We start from the raw sequence: 22,373 nt of genomic DNA on the forward strand, positions 1-22,373 counted from the left end.
AGTGTTCAGAGTGTGAAGAATTGGAAAGAATCAGTCATAATCTGTTCTGGTGTTCACTTCTTCCATTGGAATGAATAAACTAAGGACCTGCCGCTAGTCCCCCGATGGGACAGGGCTAGTGGCCAAACCCATGTGACACAGATATAAAGGGAACGACCATTCGGTGAGGCATCTTGTTTTTCCGAACCAACCTGCATTTCCCATAATTCACCTCATAAGCATCTGTCATTAGACCTTCTCTGTTGCCCGAACGTCCACGTCTTTCAAACCCCTCACCTCCAGCATGTATCAATTTAAGGCTTATTTAAGAAGAAAAAGAAAAGATCACACTGAGATCGAAGACGTCCTCTGGGTTATTATGCTTTGGAAAGTCACTGAAGACGTCATTTAACTCTACACAAGCTGAGTAGTTAATGGCAAGTAAACTGAACTTTATGTGCATTTAGAAAATAATTTTGCTGAAGCCGGAGCTGAGTTATGCCTGTTAATGTTATTATAATCATTAATATTTGAGTGCTGAACCATATATATTAAGATATACTCTGCAAAAAAACGCCTGCGCTTTCTGTTTGCCGATGACACTGCGAACAGACGAGATCTTATGTGAGCGTTCACCATTGTTCCTGGTGACCCCGCATTGATAAGGTCGGACAATACAGTGAGGAATGGGATTTCAACAATAGGTCTCCAGTCCCTCTCCTTCCAGTCAAAAGGACTGCTCAAGCATAGTACCGCTCAAAACTTCTCGCTCTCTTTCTCTCCCTGTCTCTCTCTCTCTCTGTTTTTCCCTGTTTCTCTTCTTCCATCCATTCGCCTTATTCTTCACTTGTTTCTGTTTGTCACTCTCATTTTCTCCCCCGTCTCTGTCTTTCTATCCCTTCTGATTTCCCCCCCGTTCCTCCTTTGTGGAGGAGAAAGGAGAGCATGAATACCACACACAGACTGCGAGTCGCCCGCTGCACAGCAACATTACTGCCGCCAGATTTTTTCCATCTCGAGTGAATCACTCTACCTCCTTTTTTTTCTCTCTCTTTCTCGACAGGAAGCAGCGGTAGAAGTGTACTCTGTTCCTCTCTCCTTTTATCTTTGACCCCGAAGCTCAGTTTATATCAGTTTCATATAATGAGTTTATTATTTATGGATAATTGTATCCCAGGATATTGTAAACACATGGGCTTTGGTACAGGCCATGTGTTTATTTCAACATGTCTGTAAAAAGAAAGTTTTACAGCCTGTTTTTAATTGCGGTGATACTTCAATGTTGGTTGATTACAACTCATAATGGTCACGTAAGGTCACATTTGCCACCTTTAGGTCCAAAACAGTGGACATTTTATGGAGAGTAATTGTATCCAGCACTGTTTGACTGAACTCGCAAAGTTAAAGGTGCAGTATGTAAGGTTTGAGTTTAAAATGTTGACAGATTAACAAAAATTAACAACAGAATGTGAAGACAGATTTGACTTTTATGTCAAATATGTCTGTGCGTTATGCTGTGGCGATAGCTCCTGAAGTTTGCCTGCTACCCGGCTAGCCCCGTGCCTGAAGACCTCCTTATCCCAGCATGTCAAAAGATCTAGTGCTAGGCCAACATTCCTTGTCCAGCTAGCTGCACGCCTAGCTGAGTTAACAATAGCTACAGTCAAGGAACAGGATACTGTTAGCGGCAGTTAGCAGGTGGCAAATTCTTACTTACTGCACCTTTAAACACACCTCAGTTCATTGTGTTGCTCAGGTGACCGTGCGTGAGCTTTAGTCTGCAGTTGTTGAATTAAGGGTCCTCTTTTTTTATGGTAAATGCTACATTTTAGCATTTCACAGACAATTTTTAAGGCTTGTATCATATGAACAGTATGCACCGCTAGCACATAGTTACTCTTGTCTTAGGGGTAAGACGGCCAGCACAGGTGGTCACGTTCACGGCGGCTGTATGATGGCAGAGTTGGTCATGTGCGGGTTCGAGATATTGTTCCATGTCCATTCAGACTTTGGCTGATATGAGGCTTTTAGTAATTTATGGCCCTTACATACTGCTTGTAAATAAAGTATAAATAACGCCATTATTGTTATTATTAAGCACCAACTCAAGGACCAAACTCCTAGAAAATAGAATTGCCTTGTCAAGTAGGATTGTTATAGAAATTCCTCCAGTAAGAGAGCAAAACAGATACATGTGTGTGTGTGTGTATGTGTGTGCACACGTGTGTGTGCACGTGTGTCTTTAGCGAGCCATTCACAAAACACTGACGTAAATAGTGCGTGCCCTTCTCATTGTGTTTGTCACATCAGGTCCCAGGGTCATCAAGGCTGTCCTCCACCCTCTCAATTCCCTGTGTGTGTGTGTGTGTGTGTGTGTGTGTGTGTGTGTGTGTGTGTGTGTGTGTGTGTGTGTGTGTGTGTGTGTGTGTGAGCACAATGTGTAGTTTGCCTTTAAATGCTTCAGACTGTGTATCAGAGAGGGAGTGTTTACATGTCTTTTATGTGCGTGCGTGCGTGTGTGTGTGTGTGTGTGTGTGTGTGTGTGTGTGTGTGTGTGTGCACGAGCTCCCTGCGCATCACTGAGCACTGCGTGGAGATACAGACTGGAATTTAGGGCTGAGACACAGTGAAAGGGAGCCCCTTCCTCATGCGTGAGATAAGATCAGTGTTTACATGCACAAATAGCAGAAAGCTGCTGTGACTGCAAAACATCTCGTTCACTTGCGATGTCCTTTTAGAAATCTTTATCTGGCCAGTCTTTCATCAAATGGAAATGGACACCAATAACACTGAATATGAGTGGATGGTGATGGCTGAAAGCTGGTTATGATTGGTTAACAGAGTGAGGGTCAAGGGCCTGGGTCCATGGCTGAGTCATACATGTTCCATCTTAAATCTGGCGCCTGGCGCTCATTCTTGCACTTCACATACAGTATGTTAAATGTACCGAGTTACATTTTCATGGTGAACAGACACACTTTCTTTTTACTGTTAACAGTTCTCACCAGAACACACTGCACACAGCCCTTGAAAGACTTAGAAAACAGTGTCGACTGCATTCTGCAGTCAACCGGTATGAGTCACACAGATACAAACATAAATGCTTGTGTTATTCCAGCATGGGTGAATGAAGAAGTGACGAATCAGTGTTGCCTGGTAAAATCTAGTCCTGGATTTGGATTAATTCTAGGATTGCCAAGTCTGCACATTATAAGTGATTTATATTATAGAATATTTGTTTTTCTAATGTCATTTTAGTATTGTATATATTGGAATCCATAGGTTGCGTTTTCCTGGCCTTGTTTGTTTCTCAACAGGCTTGTTTCTGAAGTGTGTTAACTTCTTCCTTGCCCCATACCCAACATAGCACAGTGACATTTAATGAATAGATTTATCTTTTTTTGTTGCCCAGTTGGTTCTCTTCAAGTTCCTTCAAATTAAAAAGAAACATTTAAAGGGACAGTAAAGTCATTTCCAATGCAAGATGAATTCATACATATACTATATATGCAGTATAAATTATTCGAGTGGCCCCTCCCTCCCTCAGAATCATAAATTGGCCTATTTTTTCGTATTTTTAAAAAAACGCTGAGTCACTGCCTTTGGGCTTGTTTCCATAGGCCTGGTTGCTTGTTCCTCCTGCAAGATCTGGCAACACTGATTCATACTCTCACACCGTGAATGATACTCATTGTTTATCTGCACTTTGAAGACACACCACAAAAAGCTACAGTTGTCTACGATCTATGATCTCAGCTCTCATGTAAAAAAGTGTTGCCAATTTGGCCTCGTGCAAGACTCTGTGTGAGGTTCAGTCGATTCCAATCCACCTCCTGGACCTGCTGCTATAACAGAATGTTAAAAGCAGATTAAATTATTCATCACATCTCCAAAACAATTATTTACTTCTCAGTTTTTGCCTAATGCTTTCTTATTCAACACGAGCAGAAGTCCTGCCCAATCTGAAGGCAAGTTGCGTGTACACTCTGGCCCCCAGTCTGCTCCTTCAGCCCCTTTTCACCGCCAGATTATGTTCTCCATCCTTTTGTTTTTCCTGAATGTGTAGTAGTGTGCGCTACACAAGTGGTGGAAGACTTGTGTGCGAGTGGCCGCCTCGGGGAATCAAAGGGGACGGCTGAGTGACAGTTCTGAGGTCACTCTGAAATGTTGTTATTGTGTAATGTTCAGTGCCCCGCACTTCAGTGAGATACAATAAGTGACAACGCTGGTGAAACATTCTTTATGTGTGCGGTCTCCCACAAATTACAAACGAGAAAGTCTTGTAAAATGTGTCCCGACCTCAGGATTGATTTCACAATCGATTTTTGATTAATTACAGTGCAGACTGTGGAAATTCCTCATATGTTTTACATCTCACGGGTTTGTTTGTCTCGTTATTCAAGTCTATATGTTTTTTTCATTTGTCCAAATGAATGTGTGTGTATGTGCACGTGTTGTGTGTGTGGGTGTGTGTGTGTGTGTGTGTGTGTGTGTGTGTGTGTGTGTGTGTGTGTGTGTGTGTGTGTTTTAAGCTCCCCCTTGCCCCTCCAATTCGCAGCCAGCTGAGTAGCTGATTTGTTGCCTTTTAGTTATGTTAATGCCACTTAATTACAGCCCTGGTGGGAACTTAAGACACACACACTCTCTCTCTGTGTCTCTCTCTCCCACGCACACACACACACACACACACACACAGACACACACACACACACACACACACACACACACACCAACAATCACCTTGCTTGTGTGGATGTGCAATTAGTGATCAAGAGACATATTGTTACAGCATCATCTGCCATTCGCATTCCCTGAATCCTCACCCCCACTTCTTCTTCTCTCTCCCTCTCTTTTCCCTCTCGCTGTCTTTCTGCCCTATCATGTTTTCATATCACGCTGTAATAATCAGGCTAACAGATATTGCTTCTGCTCGTCACAGTCGTCAGCAGGGTGGCGTCAGTCCGTCCTGGGATCCCAGATGTGTAACTCTGCGTGTGTGTGGCTGTGTGTGCACGGGCGTGTGTGTTTATTTGTGCAAGTGTGTTGTCTGCGTTTGTTTAGCTTGTAGACTCCTCTGGACAGCCATGACTCGTCTCTTCCTGACAGCATGTGAGCCTGCCGCCCTTTCAGAACCCGGCCAAGCCTTTCATTCGTTCAGGGAAAGTGTGTGTATGGATTTATGTGTGCGTGTGTGTGTGTGTGTATGTGGGGGCGATTTTTTTTGCCTGTGTGTGTGTGTGCCTGTGTGTGCGTGCATGCGTGCATGCGTCCTGAGTCACATGCTAAGCCCCAAACATCAGCTCAGGGATTGCAGCCAATTAAAAGCCAATGCAGGCCCGGATGCCTTGCCCCTACCAACATCTGGGTATTAAACTAAACGCCTGCGATATATTAGTTATGAAGTCAGCAGCTCTGAGAGGGACCACACAGGAGAAGTGCACATTCGACTGTATGTCTCAGTCATCCAAATAGTTGCTCTGTAATTTGTTCACTGTGTAAATTGATGAGGTTTGTTTAAGTAAATGGCAAGCAGAATGAAAAAGGAGAACATCATTTTCATCCCCTCTGTATTGCATCAACAGATGTGTCAGCAGCCATCAGTTTCTCCTGTGATTTATGGTTTTCTGCAGATTCCCAGTGGGATCGCAAGGGAGAGGAGTCGACTGCAGCAAATTGCAGCACGCTCTCTGTGGGGGAGAACATATGTCGGCATATCTGTTGCTATAAACGGTCAAGACAGGCGTTAAATGAACAGGCAACTGTCAAACAAAACACAAATTCAGTAAACAGCAACCAGTGTAAGACATTTCTTTACAGCGCATGGAGAAATGCCCCAGACTCCCTTTAAAAATTGCTCAATTCTGTGAGCTGTTGAGTCAGGAGACATTTTTAAACTTGACTAAACACTTTTCTACGAAAAATTCTTATTTACCTGAACCTTCTTGTAAATTCGGCGTATGCTAGACATTAAGTTCTTTCTTTCTTTGTGTAAAAATCATTGTGTCCATTCGTCCCATCAGGAAACTGAGATCCGTCAGGTGTGAACTGAGGTGCGTAGAGCCGTACATTTGTGATAGTGGGTAAAAAATCTCAGGAAGATGAGGGGAGCAAATACGGGTGAAATAAAAGACGAAGGCAGAAGGGAGAGGGGGCAAAGCACAAGCGTGAAAGTGATGACGTGACATAGTAAAACACAATCACCCTTATCAGAAGTGTACACACAAAGACACCGACACAGACAGTGCGTGTTCAGTCATAAAACTGAGCGCTGATGAAGACAAGTTTCCACATGTGTGTTCAGCTGCTGGGACAAATTTAAGTGCAGTTTACTTGCCGAGGAGAGAGAGATTAAAAACAAAGAGAAAGAGAGACTGGTCTGCTGCAGAGAACAACATTATTTGCAGTCAGAGTAGACGTGAATCCAGACAGACTGCTCTGTTCATAACCTGAACTTTTCAGCTCAACACACACACATTTATTTTAATGCTAACATCTGCTCACACAGCACATTGACAGTTAGACTTCAGTTTGTGACGGCTCAGTTTTTTGCACATGATCACCCCTGGACGGCAGCAGGAGGTAACGTGATGTCCACAACCTGCTAATAATAACTGCTTATGAGAGATCAATGGATTCCAAAAGGTGCAGGAAGGTAAAAGACAGAAGTTCGGTTAGTCCAGGTTTGTCTGGTTGGAGAATCATCTGTGTAGTTTAAAAACTAGTGTGGATTAGTTTAAAGGATAGTGTGGCACAGGATAAACCTAATAGCTGATTAACTGTCCAGTTTTACTGTGTTGAACTGAACATCTAATTTAAAGAAATAAAGAGCTAAATAAATGATGATAAATTGGGGATGTACCTCCTCAGTTAGTTTAGCATTGAATGTTGACTTACGTCATCCTCGTTCAAATTCATCTTGTTCAAATCAGGATGGTTGCTTGTGTTATGGGGTTTTATAATTGCTTTGGCTCAATTTTCACAGCAACGTCAGACTTTAATGGTTTGTATTAGCCACTGGGAAGAAATTTCACACAGTTAGCTCTTGAGTTTTGATGCGCATCTTCCTGGATTGATCACGTTTCAGACTAGCTTTTGCAGGGATGCTCTGCTGAATCACGTAGTCATAATGTGCATCATATGTCAGTGTCAGTGTTTCCTCTGTGATCGCGTGCACAGCAAAGGGTCCAGACCCCTGAAACAAAAGCCCTGTGATGAGAATTGTGTGTTCAGCAAACTCCACGTGGCTTTTCTCTTGATGAATCCAGCCCCGGTGAATTTTTACAGTCTTGTCGTCTGTGTAGTGTCTCCCCCCCCCCATGTTTCCCCTCGGTGAGAAGCTCTCAGAGCTGTGGTCGCTGTGTTCGTCTGGTGGCCTGCAGGCCTCGTCTGCTGCTGTCGTCGTTTGGAGGGGACTGTGCAGCGGTTTCACCCACGCACACCGAACACAAACACACGCGCGCTCACACACATAAGCGCATAGCGTAGTGAGCTCTCATGTCTCTCTCTCTCTCTCTCGCTTGCCTTTTCTTTGTCCGTCCTGCTCTCAGCCACACACATGCGTCGGGTATCCGCCCCCGCGTACTCTCTCTCTCCCCTCCATCCCCTGGAGCCCCCCTGTCTCTCTTTCCTCTGTCTCTTTTTCCTCATGAGTTTTCCACCTCCTCTCTCTCTCTCTCTCTCTCTCTCTCTCTCTCTCTCTCTCTCTCTCTCTCTCTCTCTCTCTCCTCCCTTACTTCCAGCTGTGTTATACAGCTAAGGAATATAAGTAGCAGCAGGCCGGCTATAAATATCGCCTGCCCACCCAAGACTGTTAGGATTATTATTTTTCTTATAATCACTGCGGTCTTTCTATAAACCGAACAGATTATTATCTGGCTTTTGTTCCCCGGTCCCTGCTTCAGTGTGTGGCAGACAGCTCCAGTGAATCTCTCTGCAGAGGACGTGCTCCTTTTGCCTTCGTGCAGGGAGATGATTGACCGGACAAGATTTACAAGGCCGCGATTTGTAAGCAGCGGTGATGAGTAGAGCGGAGAAAAACCAGTGCGGACAAAGATGTGGAGCTGCAGAAAGGATGCAGCTGGGTGATGATCAGGAGTGCTGGTGAAGGTGAAGGAGCACAATTTACAATGACAAGGCAAAGTTCCCTTTTTTTTCTTCCTCAAAGTGGGGGCTGGGCTCCTACTTGTTTATAGATGGAGCATTTCTGCGCCCTGCCTGGCTCGCTCTACAGCTGGGAGCCAGCTGTGTGAATCAACCTCTCCTCATCTGCTTTATCCACCCCCCCCCCTCCACTTCTCCTGCTTTAAAGGAATTCAAAGAAATATTTGTGTTGAGGGCATTGCCTACCTGATACACAGACATGCAGAAGTTACACGAAAGAGGAGGAGAGGAAGATGAGACAAACGTGATGTTAGGTTGGTAGACAGACAGAGGGAGGAAGGTGTGTGAAGGGGAGGAATAAGAGGCTGGAGGTAGAGAGAGAGAGAGGAGGGAGGAGAGGAGCGGGGGTACAGGAAACCACAGGTATGTGCAGGATGGCGGGTGGGTGGCCTGGAGGGAGAGCACCCGGAGAAAAAGTGGGATTGCGGAGGAGTAAAGGAAAAGCGGGTTTGGTGGACTAAAGAGGAAATGTGTCGGTGGCACCTCGTCCGTCCGCTCGATAGAGCTGTTGGTTGAAATCCCTGAGACGAGCTGACAGATGTTTAACATCTCACTGCCTTTCGAGGAGAGTGAAGCCGCTCGGTGGCCGGCAGCACAGAGCGGTGCTTGTGCAGGCAAATGAAAACAAGGAGAATTGAACCACTCCTAATCTCAACACAAACACTGACTTATCGAGCAGACAGTTAGAAAAGTGCTAAAACAGTAATCATGGCTGATTTCATGGCTGAAGGCAGTGTGTTGATCTACATGCGACTACAAGGCAGCTTTGCAAAATTAGGGTTACTTTTTGCACTAGAATTGGTCCTCTGTCACTGTGTTTAGCCGACATTTACCTTCTTTGCTCGCCTCTACACCCCACACATACGTACAGTGTCTCCTTTTCCCTCTGCAACTAGTTTCCCTTAACATAACTTTTCATCATGTCGAATAAGAATACGGCTCCCAGCTCGCCTCAACTTTTAAATCCGCTGCCGTTTTCTGCTCTGTTTGCTCGGTTCAGCTCTGCTCCCGCTCCTACTGTTTGTAGTCGCGTCGAGCCCTCCCGTGCCCCCCGATGTCTGTCATCAGTCACTCCGGCTGTGTAGCAACAAGGGATCAACGTTTCATTCTGCCGTTTCGACAAGGTGAGAACCCCAGCAGTGAAACATCAGCACCGCGGCTTCCTCAGCCCACAGTTTACAGTACAGGGATATGTGAGGTGTGAATCAGTGGGGTTGAAACCCGGGCCGGGGTGTTGACTGTATTAAACCACAGTCTTCGTCTAGTAAACATTAGTTTAGGGCTTCAGGGATTCTTCTTCCTCAGCTAAGCAACAGAATGACAAGTTTAGAGACTCCTCCTCTGGAAACCAAGATCGTCTGTAATGTATTTTCCTGTGAGAGAGATTAAGTCACCTGTTTTCATCTCTGCAAACATTTTGGGGGTTCAGGGGTTTTTCCAAGACAGTACGTGGGGCAAAATGTATGAATGGAAAAGACTTTTTATTTTTCTTTTCTAGTAAGCAAGTGTTTATTGAAAAAAAATCACATAAAATAATCTAATTTGTTAGCAGTCGCACATTATAACACACAGACAAAAAAAAGTCAAGAAGTTCAAATGTGGGTAAAGCATTTGCTGCTGCGACACTGACATGGTAGCTGAAAATAAAAAAGAACATAACCAGTACAGTTCAGTACAGTTACGTTGCGTTATTTTGCTTTTACAATAAAGTGATTGTGCACACGAGCTGTTTATAACTTCTCAACAACTCGCATATCCTCTCCACGTAAAGTTCCGCCAATTTTTAAATCTTCTTCTTCTTGCTCTGTGGTCGTGTCTCGCCTGAACGATTGGCTGCACCGCTAACGCTGCCCTCCATGACGACCGGAGGTACTGCTCTGTTGGCCTGTGTGTGTGTAAGCTTTCAGAAAATGTACAGAAATACAGATGAAATGGATGCAGAGTTTGGACAGAAGGCTCCATCTGTACCCGTATCTAACGATGAGAATAAATGAGCCTTCACTGTATTAAGTTTATCTAAAATGATCAAGTTGTGGAACAGAATTTTGCATAATCTGGACATGACGTTATTGGATCGTCACAGCAGCAGCACAAAAAATCTAAATAATTTCAGCTGCTTGCTCAGCCTAGCAAACACCTGCTTCACAATGATGCTTTTTTTTCTTCTTTTTAGTTCTGCGTCTTTTGGAAAGGTCAGTTTTGGCCTCACAGGAATTAAAGTCTGCTTAAATAAAACTCAAAGTAGCTGCTCTGGTAGATATGACATTAATCTTCCCTGCAGCAGGTCAGTGAGTAGGGCTTATTGTACATTACAGTGATGTCTCCGGCCCTGTGGCCTTTCGCTGGTCACACCATTGGCCCCCATCACATTACAGCAGCTGTGAGGAATTCATAGAGTCTGGGTAAAAGGGGTAAAAAACGCAGGGGAGGGAGGGTGGGTCAGCGGGTGGGCGGGGGAGAAAAAGCCAGGGAAGGAGGAGAGTCTGCGTTGGGTGGAAGGGTTACAAAAACAAAGCCAGAATTTAAAAACAAAGTTTACCACCGAAGGAAAACAACAGGCCTAGAAAAAGTCGGTGGGTGAGGAGAGAAAGAAAGAAAAGAGGGGGGAGAAAAAATGAAAAAGAAAATGAGGCAGAATCTGGACTGTGGTTGGCCGAAGGCCCGGGCCCCGCCTTTGTCCCCCCCCTCCCCTCCCTCCCTCCCCCTGCTCCGTCTCCAGCCCTAACACAACAGAATCCCCCACAAGCCCAGCCACATCAGGAACGGCTGGCTACATTATAGCTGCCATTATCGTCTCTCAAGTCATAACAGCCAGAGAACACCCACCTCGACTGCAGCTCCGCCAGGAGGGGGGGGAGGGGCGAGGGAGAGGTCGCAAGAGCAGGAATGAGCCGAGGGAGAGAGAGAGGGAGAGAGAGAGAGAGAGGGAATGAGGGAGAGGGTGGAGGCAGCGGGGGAGAAAAAGGAGAGAGAGAGAGAGAGAGAGAGAGAGAGAGCAGGAGATATAAGAGATACAGAGCAGTGGAAAAGGGAGAGAGAGGAGGAAAGTAGGGAACGAGGGAGAGGGTGGGGGAGAGAGACAGGGACAAAATACTCTCAGATGGGTGTTTACACTGCAGATGTGTGTTGTTTAGGCTTTTTTGTATTAGATTATCCAGCAAACACACAAACGAGAACACACAGAGATTTTGTACGGCTTTTAAAGAGTGCAATTTAAGCACTGTTCAAAAAACTTCCAAACCACTCTCAAAGCCCTAATCATCACATCTAAATTGTTATAAATGCAACTGCACAAAAAGTTTACAGAATTCCTTTATGCCCGCAGAAATCAATTTATATTATCACATTAAATGTAATGCAAACCAAATACAACAGCAGGATCTTTTCTTTTCAAGTATTAAAATATTTCTGGTCTACATGAGTGATTGTGCGGGTGAAACATAATTTATGTCAGAAATCCCGCATTTTTTAAAGGATTTAAATTTGCATTCAAGCGGATTTCTAACCTTCAAAACATTGAAATGGTTCAAATGAAACATTTCTCAAACTTTAGGACTCTGTTGGAAAGCCAGCCAACATACTGCATGCTCACATTCCCATCTGAGAGTAGAGGAGAAATGAGGTTAAGAGGAGAGGGGCTGTCATTAAATGTTGCTTTTTACAGTGGCTCTAAGAGAGAGCTGGTGGGAGGGGGGGTAAAGTTTAGTGTTACACCCAAGAGTCATGGATTGCAGAAGAAGAGTGTCTGACGTGACCAGTGACCTGTGGAAATGTCTGTCCTCCCCGGAGACTCCCTTGGAGGGAGGAGGACGCTTTATGGGAAAGTCACAAATGGCCGAAACGGTGCGAGACTAAACAATGTTACTCTTTGTATACTCACAAATACAAACTATCACCTAAGAACGGAAGTTTGTGGGACAGAAACACACCAAAGGCTATTAGAGATAAGGTCCGCTAATGCAGACGAGGCACTGCAACAAGTTTGCCATCAAGCTAATGATGATAATTTGCTATTAATAATATCATATCACTTTTAGTGTCCTCAGAAAGCACTAAAATTGAAATGAAGGTAATTGATGAGTCGTATTCCTGACAAGTTGGAAATTAAACAAAACGTAGCTCGGATTCTTAAAAGGTGCAATATGTAAGAATTGGCCACCTGTCGGATTCGTACTTAAAACATACCACCAGAGTAAAAGCTAACTGCTGCTAAGTACGGTTGCTATTAGCTGGTCATCACCATAAGCTGCGCAGCTCCGCTCTTGACATGGAGCACAGGGACCAGGGCAGTGATCTGGGCCTGGACAGGACTGGGCTAACTGGTTAGCATGCTAACTTCAGTGGACATCTCTGCCCCACAGTACAGAGACATCAAAACTTCACATTCTGTCGAACATTTTGGTTAGTTTTTCAATGTTGTCAACTAAAATTCTTACACATTGCACTTTTAAAGCAAAGGTGAGTAGAAGAAACACAGCTAAAGACCGTCTATAGCATCAGTGTTTAGTTTGTCCTTTAAGGGCCAGTGTAGAAACAACATGGCTGACTCTGAGGATGATGACCCACTGCCTCTGTAGATATAAAAAGATCATTCTAAGGTAACAAAACCACAATTCTTATTGACTCACATCCCTTTTACCGCTACAGCCTATCTTGATATGGTATGAGCAGTAGCTTAAGGTGGCTAATGTTAGCTAGTCTTAACAAACTTTTGGTTCATTTTGATTTTGCTTAGCTCTTTTCTACTTGTGCAACTCTTACACTGTGTTTTAGCACGTATATTGTCATGTAATGGTCTATTTAAGTGAGTTGAAGTAACAGACCTATGTTACTCCTTTAAGCACGCTAATGTAGTTGAAATTTGTTGGCCACATGTGACTGCTATTTGATGAGAGTAATGCTAAAACATAGTGTAAATAGTCATTAGGTCAGTGAACTGACCGTAACACATATCACAATAGCAATCAACTCATGTAAAGTTTGCTAATGTTAGCCACTACAAGCTAACGGCCATAGCAGCCCAAGTAGTATTTTAGTTGCTGAGTGTGTTAAATTGAGTTACGCTGCTTGAATCCAACTTATTATTTGTAAGAGGAAGGATATGTCAGAGCCTTGGCTGGTTGTTGGGTCTTTACGGTGCAGTGGTTAGGTTTGTGACAGTGATGAGTTATACTCCATTAGAGATACAAAACCATGTTTTATTTATTGGTGGTAAGCTTTGTTGGTTTGGTGAGTAAGTAGGTAAGCCAGAATGGAAATGTATTAAGTTAGACCACAGTCAGGGCATCTTCAGCTTGTTTAAAAATATCCAGTAATTGAGGTAAGACTTGACTAATGTCATCCATCAAGGGTAGGCTGCCACTGAACCACAAGCAGGGACATCATGGCTTCGTCTCTGGAAAAGTAGTTACATTTCCCTTGATTGGTGATATTGTTGGTTGAGGTACGTCTGGCCTTCAGGTGCTGCTGACTTGTATGGTGTGGCGATATAGCAGTTGAGGACCTGCAGTGTTTGAATGGAGAGGTTTTGGGTGTAGAAAGTGGCTGGACATCCTGTCCTCATCCTCAGCTCCTTGGTTGCTGCCCAGCTCGCTGTGGAGCAGCCTTGTTTGGTTAGCCGTTTGATTTATGGCCTTGGGGTTTTTAATATGCTCCTGCCCCGTCCCTCTAAAACCCAGCACCACAAAATTACACCGGAGAAGAAGAAATCCCTGAGAGTTTCTCACAAAATATTGACCTGAAATAGCACAATGCCACGACACCTGTGTCAGCACCATGCACGTATGGAATCATTTGCCTACTTAAATGCTTTACATAAACACATCCATGTACACTGCAATAAATATATATAAACATGCTTTTTTTACACATTTAGACTTGAGATTTGTTGTCATTAACTTTAAGCATGCTATATAATGGTATAGTCCACAATATTTTCTCTGTCAAATGATATATTTGTCAAAAACTCATATATTCATAAATATGATTAAATATGAAAAGATTCTCATTTGTTTTGCAAGAATAGACTAATGTTTTTGCCAGCGGAGGACTTCCTTCCATTTTTCTAAAGCATATAAGTCAAACAGAAGCAGTTGCAGTGGGCGATGAACATTTAAAACGCTTACTTGTACTTTTGATACTTATGCACATGTAATACATCTAGAACCGTTTCCTTATGATAATGATAATGACTGTCAACCTAACATATTTTCTACAAATTTAGAATATAAGTGTATTCTCTGGCAGACAGTGATGCTCCAACTCTGTAAATATGTATTCTGTTTACTCAGTCTGTGTTTACACTTTTCATTAGATTAAGGTATAAGCCATGTACCATGCAAATTAATCACATACCACACAGCTGAGTGTGTTTACATGGAGCGACAACAGTAACACTCACACATTCGCCCGCCGCCCTGCTCCCCAGGGACCCACTGGCAAACATATTTCTCAAAAAATTCCAGCTTGCTCATGTGCAGGTGGTCTCATGCATTATTCAGTCTTACTCCGAGATCTACCGTCATTTATCATGTCAAACACACACTCAACACACACACACACACACAGGCTGCACCGCAAATACACTTGTCTCTAAAACTCTCCTCTCATACACACCTGCCACTGGGCTTACACGGTACAAACTGCTCCAGCATATGCAGTAACACTCACCCTTTCACACACACACACATTCTCTGTAGACATGGTGGCCACTGGATTATTATGCTACCCCCTGGTGTGACTGACAGGTGTGTCAGCGTGTGTGTATGTGTGTGTCAGGCAGTCTGGCGACCCCCCTTCTCAGTATTTATTAGTTCTGGACAGCTGAGGTGCTCGGCGAGATCTCTATTTAGCGCTTCCGGCTAATTATCATACACACAGCCGAGGCCGGCGCTGAATGTGTGCAATTAGCCCAGGAACGCCCACATCATTTAGCCACTCGCTAACTTTGCGTACCAAATCCCCCTGGTGGCCTGTGGGCTTAAATAGGTCCCTGCTGCCCTTTTAACACTTGTGCTACGACATAACTGGCAACCTGTTACATTCTGACCACAGAGTTTTCATCAGCAGTGGACAGGAGCTCTCCTAGTTTGGTTTTGAACACAAGACCAACAGCAACGTGTTATTTAGGGCTGCAGTTTTCATTATCGATGTAATCTGCTGCCATTAATCTGCCCCCATTATTTTCACACTCAATTGATCTTTTAGCCTTTATAATGTAAAAATAATTGTGATAGTAAAAAACTTGTCAGAACTTCCCAGAGCCCCTTGTGACATCTTCTAAATCAGTGCAAAAACCCAAAGGCTCCCTTTTATCGTCACAGTGACAAAGAAAAGCAATACATCTTTGCATTTAAGATGCCGCAAGTGTTGAAAAGTGACTGAATCGATTAATCGATTATCAAAATAACTGGCAACTCATTTATTTTTAATCAACTGATCGTGCGTTTACAGGTCTAAAGGAATACCAGGACATACATGGGGGAAAAGTAGTAAAAAAAAGCCTTCTGTGGCCCCAGAGATAATTTCCTCATGTGATGTCATCTTTGGCTTAGTTGCATTGTGGGATAATGTAGGCGGCAGGATCCTCCGATGCAGCATTGCACTCCTATAAAACTGTTGGACTCATTATGGACAGTTATAGACATTTTGCAACAACATTGATACAGCAGAACAGAGATATCGCCTTTTTTATTTCACGCACACACCTACATTACCCATAATGCAACTCAGACAGTGAGTGACATCACTGGAAATATATAATTTTTTTTTTTTTGACCCAGCACATTCAAAGAAAGAAAATACAGGGATAAAGAAGCATTTACATTGACATATTTAGGATGGAATGGTTAAAAAAAAAAAATCAAAGCAAACAATATTTTGTCAGGTTTGGTTGTATACTCAAGGGTTAACTTTAAAAACAATACTTGAATTTCCTTCATATGACAAATCAATTACTGCATATGAACACATTTTTGGCTTTTCTCCACTTGTGGTAGTTATGATATCAGTGTGTACACTAAGGTTTTGGTCCTAATTACCCCTGTAACCATGTAGGAGCCACAGTCCCCACTATTAGTACCTGCACTGATGTGGTTGGCTGTAATGAGCAGGTGCTTGTTCCCAGGATCTCTCAGCTAGAATTACCTTACACATGCACTCCTGCTGAAAGATACCGTCTCCATACAAGTTTCATACAAAAGGCCGCTTTGTTCTGCTTTCATTATTCTCTTGTTTGTGTTGCTAATAATATCCTTTAACTTTTCCTTTTTTTCCCCCTCTGTGTGTCTTTTTCACATTGATTGCTGCTTTTCAGTCTGCAAAGGTGCAACGTGGTTTTTCGGTGTCTGTCAGCGGTGTTTGAGGTGCACGACTCTGTTTAGAGAAGAGAGATTATAGCCAAGCCCACTGTTTGTGTCACAGGGTTTTGTCTAATCTGTAGGAGTGTGTCAGGGAACATCAGTGCCATCACGTAACCTGCTTTTAAATGTTTCTGTAACGTATATGTGTCCAATTTCCAGAGCTGAAATCCTTTACTCCGTTCCAAGTTGCCATTTAGATGTCATGAATGTTAATATCATGAATGATATATTAATGATGCTTAAGGGTGTCATCTCTAATTTTTCCAAGTGGTTGCACTTGAAGATGGATGGAAAGTCCTTTTCACGTCTCTACTGTCCCTTACGTAATGTATTCAGTGCTTTGTACCAGCTCTGTTTAAAATAAGTATGACTCAAGCTTTTCAGAGAGCGCTTATTTTGCTCTTGAACTGTTTTGCTCGGTTTGGTTTGGTCTGTTATTAACATCCTACATATTTAGTTTTTTTTTCCCCCAACCGCAATTGTTTTTGTCTATTTGGCTTTTCCTTCTGGTGTAGTTTAGTTGAAGTTGGCTGGGTTTATTTGGGTTTTTTTTGTTTGTTTTTTTCTCTCCCCATCCTAACCGTGTCCTCTTCTTTGTGTTTCAGGTCCAGGGTGTAAGGGGGAGCAGTCGGTCTCGGAGCTCCAATGCCAGTGGACATGCAGCCACACCAGGGGCTGTATCACTATGAGACTTCACCCAGCCAGCCCTCCAGAGGGTAAGACAGCAGTTAGCATGTGCTCTGTCCTCACTCATTACGCTGTGGCTGCATGTTAAACCTCTGTTTGTCATGGTGAATTCCACCCGCTGGCAGAGAAACATATGGAATAGTTGAACCTTTCGGGAAATGCTCTTAGTTGCTCTCTTTCCAAGAGTAAGATAGGAAGATTGATATCGCTATTATGTGTAAACATGAAGCACAGAGCTAGACTCACGACATGGTTAGCCTAGCATAGCATAAAGAAGGAAAGCAGAGTGTAAAGGCAAGCCTTGCTCTGTCCACACTGCAGACACAATCCTACCAACGACGCACAGCTGACAAGTTGCATCTTGTTTGTTTAAAGGCGCAATATGTAAGAATGGGCCAACAGAACAACGGCTAAGTGCTGCTAACTGTGGCTGCCGTTAGCTAGTGAGCTCAATTAACCCTGCAGCTGTGGTTATATTGGTTGAGTCTGCCAGGACCGGGAGCTCACGGGGCACCAGTGGACTGTTGGCATTGAGGCACATTCTGTTGATGATTGTTAAAGGAAATCTTGTGATTTCAGTGGTAATTATACATTTTTTTCAAACCACTGCACCGATTTGAGAGTCCAAACACACTAGATAATGCTACTATGAACATTTATAACTGCCACCAGACTTTCAGGCGCAAACCTTTCTTCTACATGTACCTCTGACATTTTTCAGAGTCAAAAGAATCCATTCACAATATATTGACTGATTCTTTGTCTTCTTCACATAATGATTATTACACAATTTGTGATGAAGAATTCTGACCAAAATGTGAATGTACTACGTTTTTCAGGTGTAAAATGCTGCATATAAGACAAACCACATAATGTCGACCCAAAAACAATTTCTGTTCCACAGTTATTCTAACATTTCTAAGTCAACATATTGAACAGCAACAATAGGTTTTGTAATAGCAGTCAATCGGCTACATGGTCCCAGCGGATAAACGCTGGGTTTACACACTTGAGCTATTTCTTAACAAACAACAGTTCATCTATCCGCCCAGTGCCCAGTGAGTCCAGAAATAACTCCAGCACAAACTATTATCGCTCTCCCGCAGTCACTTATAGTTTTTTTTTATGTTTCTCAAATAAGTTTAAATACTTTTTTTCCTACTTCAAGACAGAACCAAAATGTCTGTTTATTCCATATGCACAGTTCCTAAAATGTTGAATTATTTAAATCTTTTCTCCAATATTGTCACAGTGCAACCATAGCTACTCTTCCCTTCTCAGTCCTTACTACCAGACAATCAGAAATCACAGCAGTGACTCTCTAGAAAAAAATCAGGGGTGATCCTCATTTTTGAAGCCCAGAAATCGCTCCTATTTTAATCTCACAGTTATTCTGAGGGTGCAGAAAGCCCACCTCTCGCTGCAATTGTTATGGACACAGTGCTGGCTCAGCCCCTCACTCCTCCCCCTCTCCTCCCTCTCCCCCGTCCTCCCTCCCTGCCTCATGCCACCCAGGTTGCGGGTGGACTCGGCCTCTCTCTGACAGCTGCTAATTACAGGCTGACCAGGCCCCGCTGCGCTCTGCATGACTGCCTCGCGCCCCGCTCAGGTTACCCAGAGTGAGGGAGAGACAGAGAGAGATGGAGAGAAAGGTGGCTGGGCAGGACAGAGGAAGACAGAGGAGCAAGAGGAGGAGGAGGAGAGGAGGAGGAGGAGGGAGAAAGGAAGAGGAGATAGAAAGAGACAGAAAAGGCAGAGAGAGGGAGAAAGAGAGAAGTAGAACAGAAGGGATGAATGGGAGAAGAGAAAAGGAGAAAGGGGTGAGAATGGGAGGGAGGCAGATTCGTGGGGGGGGAACAGTGGATTAGAGAGGACAGATTAAACTCCTGTGTGGAATACACGTCGTGGTGAAAGAATTAAAGAACTGAAAGGACGACTTAGGAGAAGGTGGATAGATGAAGTCTGCCCCTTTAGGAGAGGAGCGAAAGGGAACAGGGAGAAAGAGAGAAAGGACAGAAGGGACAGGTTTTGAACTAACTAGTGAGACTAAAGAAAGGTCAGAGAAAACACTGAAAATCATGTGAAGACTGGAAAGTTCCAATGAAGCTTCCCTTCTCTAGGTTGGAAGGGGAAAACCCAAATGAGTAAGTTTCCACGGCATAGAGCAGGACAGGGGCTATACCCCATCTAGTGGAGAGAATGAGACATCACAGGAGGTCAGCAGAGACGTTGAGCTCCTCAGTCGGCCACCTTGTAAAAAGCTATTTTAAAGAAACACAGAACAATTATAATACTTTGAATATTCATTGCTCATTCAATTATGTATTCATTCATTCATCCACATTTTGCATGTGCTGCTTTTCTGATGCCTTGACATTTACAGAAGAAAAAAAGAGCACTATCATCCATTTTTACAGCTCTTTGCCGAGGCCATTTTGCATGCTGAATGAATCAAGTTTCATTTATTTCTCAAAATTTCTTAACCGTGTTTATTTAATATTTTTCAGCCTAGTTCCATCAGACCAGTCTCCCTACAGTGATGTGTCCTCGCTGCGTGCCCCGCTCCTCAACGGCCCTCCCCAAGACTGCAGAACTATGTACAACCCCATGACTCCCAGTATGACTCATGGCTCAGGACCAGGACAAGGGATCGGCCACTGCATGGATCAATATATGAGGCCCCCTCAGGCCCCACCGCCGCATAGTATGATGGGCCACAGGGGCATGCCGCCCACAGAGTGTGAGTCAGAGTATCTTTTACATCTCCTTAATCTCACAGCTGCTACTGATTTGGGCTTAAAGATACCTGAGAGACTGAAACAGAGGCTACCCACATTTCTACAATGGGAAGCAGGAGGCCGGCTGTAATGCTGAGTAATAAATGTCTCAGGTTTGACTAATCTAGGTTATTCAGTCAACTCAAGAAGTGAAGTAGATAATAGTACACTAAGCGGATGGTAACATAGTCTAATTTGAAAACTTTTGGATTACTTCAAAATGAGGAAAGACAAAAACAAATGGAGACACAAAAATTTCCACAAATATTTATTTTCTTCTTTAGACGTCTCAGAACATTTTCACTGCAAATAAAGGTTCATTTAGCATATTAAGCATGTGCAGTTGATCCAGTTAGCATTAAAGGAACAGTACTCACAAAAACTACGGATTCACTATGAGTAATCTACAACATGTGGGATGCTGCTTATTTTATCTTATGTAGCTGCTGTTTTTTTTAATTAAAGGCCAAACAGAGGACTTTTTGCTCTTGTAACACAAATTGTAGCTCTTGTCCAAGAACCCCCATTATTAGACAAGCTTTGCATGAGTCAATAGAGCAGTTCTAATAAAAAAAGGTTCCATAATTCTAAAATTGCCATGTTCTAAAAACATAATCAAAAATGGAAGTTATTTCTGACAGTACAGCTATGATATAAACACACATTTTCAAATGTAGTCTAGTTTGATTGTAGTAGCTGTCCAGATCTGGCTACAATGTCTCTTTTGTCTCAAGAATAAAGAGAACTCTCCCACTCTGGACACGTCTCTTTCTCTTACTTGACATTACAGAAAACCTACATCTGTCGTACCGCCTTTCTTGAAACTTAAATGACACAATCATCATGTGGCCAATCCTAAGTAGCTGTCCTTTTCTGCTGAACCAATTGGCAGTTGTTAGACATGATGAGTGGTTGAGATTTTGAACATGTGCTCACTTGTTTAAAAGGTGTTACTGTGGATCTTTGCAGTGCTATGTTTCAGTGTTTCTGTCTGCTTTAATGTCCAACAGGTGGAAATAGCACCCCCTACTGTAACCAGAACAACATGATGTCGTCTCATCACAACTTCTGCCAGATTCAGCCTGGCTCTGATCAGATTGGCTCAGGCGATGGTAGGATGTCATTCTCCACTGTTAAATGTAAATTTAAATTTAAAAAAAAAAAAAAATGCCTCTAAAGGTTTCGGTGTCATCACAGCTAACCCTCTTGTTGTCACTGCCCACTCCCCCTCTAGGCTCAAGGTTCTCCACACCTCGCTCCATGCTCAAGCTGAGTAAAAAGAGGGCTTTGTCCATCTCCCCTCTTTCTGATGCCAGTGTTGACCTGCAGACGGTGATCCGGACATCACCAAACTCCTTGGTGGCCTTTGTTAACGCTCGCTGCAACCCCAATGGTGCCAGTTCTTACGGCCATCTCTCTGTGAGCGCCATGAGGTAAGATATCTCTAAAATTTATATACAAATACACAATATTTTACATGTAATATCAGCAGTATCCACGTTTATTACCTCAAACATGTAGGCCTAATTTTCAAGGTATCAAGTCTAGTATCTGCTGTAAGCTCCATCAGCTTTTATTCTGCTAGTGTTGACATATTGTCATTTCTCCGCAGCCCGTCCCTCGGCTATTCCAGCAATATAAACTGCCAATCCAGGCAGCAAGGTTCCATGTATGGAGGAGGTGGAGGGACACCTCTGGGTGGACACACACCAGGTCCCTGCCAAGCCTCCCGCTTACCTCCCCACAATCCTCGGCTCCTCGCTCCACCCAAGCATGGACACGTAAGACATTTCTCTCACTTTACAAAGCACCATCAATGAACTGTTTGCTTCTGACAGCTGGGATGAAAAGTGTGGGTGGGAGAACTAAAATCCATGTTAGCTGTATGAATATGAATTAAATAGACAAAGATAAGAGGATGACATAAGGTGAATGTTTTGTTTTGTAGCTGAAGACAGAGCCAGGCCTGGGAGGTGTGATGGATGGCATGAATGTGAAGAGCCTGGAGGAGAGGTCAGAGGGAGATGTGGCCAGTCCTTCCTCCACTGGCACTCAGGTACATTCCTATTCTTATATGTAGTTTTCACCTTGACGTGTTTATATTTTAGTTTCAGCATTTGTCGAGAGAATTAAAAGTCACATTTCTTCTATGTTTTCACACCATTTTCTGCACACATATGTTTCATCAGGACCCTCTCCTTGGTCTGCTGGATGGCAGAGATGACTTGGACAAGGAGGACGGGAAGATTGAACAAGAGGCCATCTATGAAACTAACTGCCACTGGGAGAGCTGCAACAAGGAGTTTGACACACAGGACCAGCTAGTTCACGTAAGACAAAGATCAGTGATGGATACTGCAGATTAGAGAGGAAAAAAGCAGCATTTTTAACAAAGATATATCTACAAAAT

At 43.4% G+C, this 22,373-nt stretch overlaps 1 protein-coding gene across 4 annotated transcripts in view; it reads left to right on the forward strand.

Moving 5' to 3' along the window:
* The window catches only part of gli1 (GLI family zinc finger 1), a 54,043-nt gene that overhangs the window by 25,085 nt on the left and 6,585 nt on the right, over positions 1–22,373 (forward strand). Inside the window, exons 1-8 of one of the 4 annotated variants that reach the window (XM_037102217.1) lie at positions 12,681–12,737; positions 17,105–17,215; positions 19,694–19,926; positions 20,974–21,102; positions 21,198–21,396; positions 21,576–21,744; positions 21,912–22,019; positions 22,153–22,293. In XM_037102217.1, the coding sequence (XP_036958112.1) occupies positions 17,145–17,215; positions 19,694–19,926; positions 20,974–21,102; positions 21,198–21,396; positions 21,576–21,744; positions 21,912–22,019; positions 22,153–22,293 (1,050 nt within the window). In that variant the 5' untranslated portion in view covers positions 12,681–12,737; positions 17,105–17,144. Of the gene's footprint in view, positions 1–12,680; positions 12,738–16,391; positions 16,503–17,104; positions 17,216–19,693; positions 19,927–20,973; positions 21,103–21,197; positions 21,397–21,575; positions 21,745–21,911; positions 22,020–22,152; positions 22,294–22,373 lie in introns of those variants that run through there. The other 3 variants (XM_037102218.1, XM_037102216.1, XM_037102219.1) reach the window with 3 other exon arrangements.

Source organism: Acanthopagrus latus, chromosome 6 (genome assembly GCF_904848185.1).
Source record: "Acanthopagrus latus isolate v.2019 chromosome 6, fAcaLat1.1, whole genome shotgun sequence".
NCBI classification, from domain to species: Eukaryota; Metazoa; Chordata; class Actinopteri; order Spariformes; family Sparidae; genus Acanthopagrus; species Acanthopagrus latus.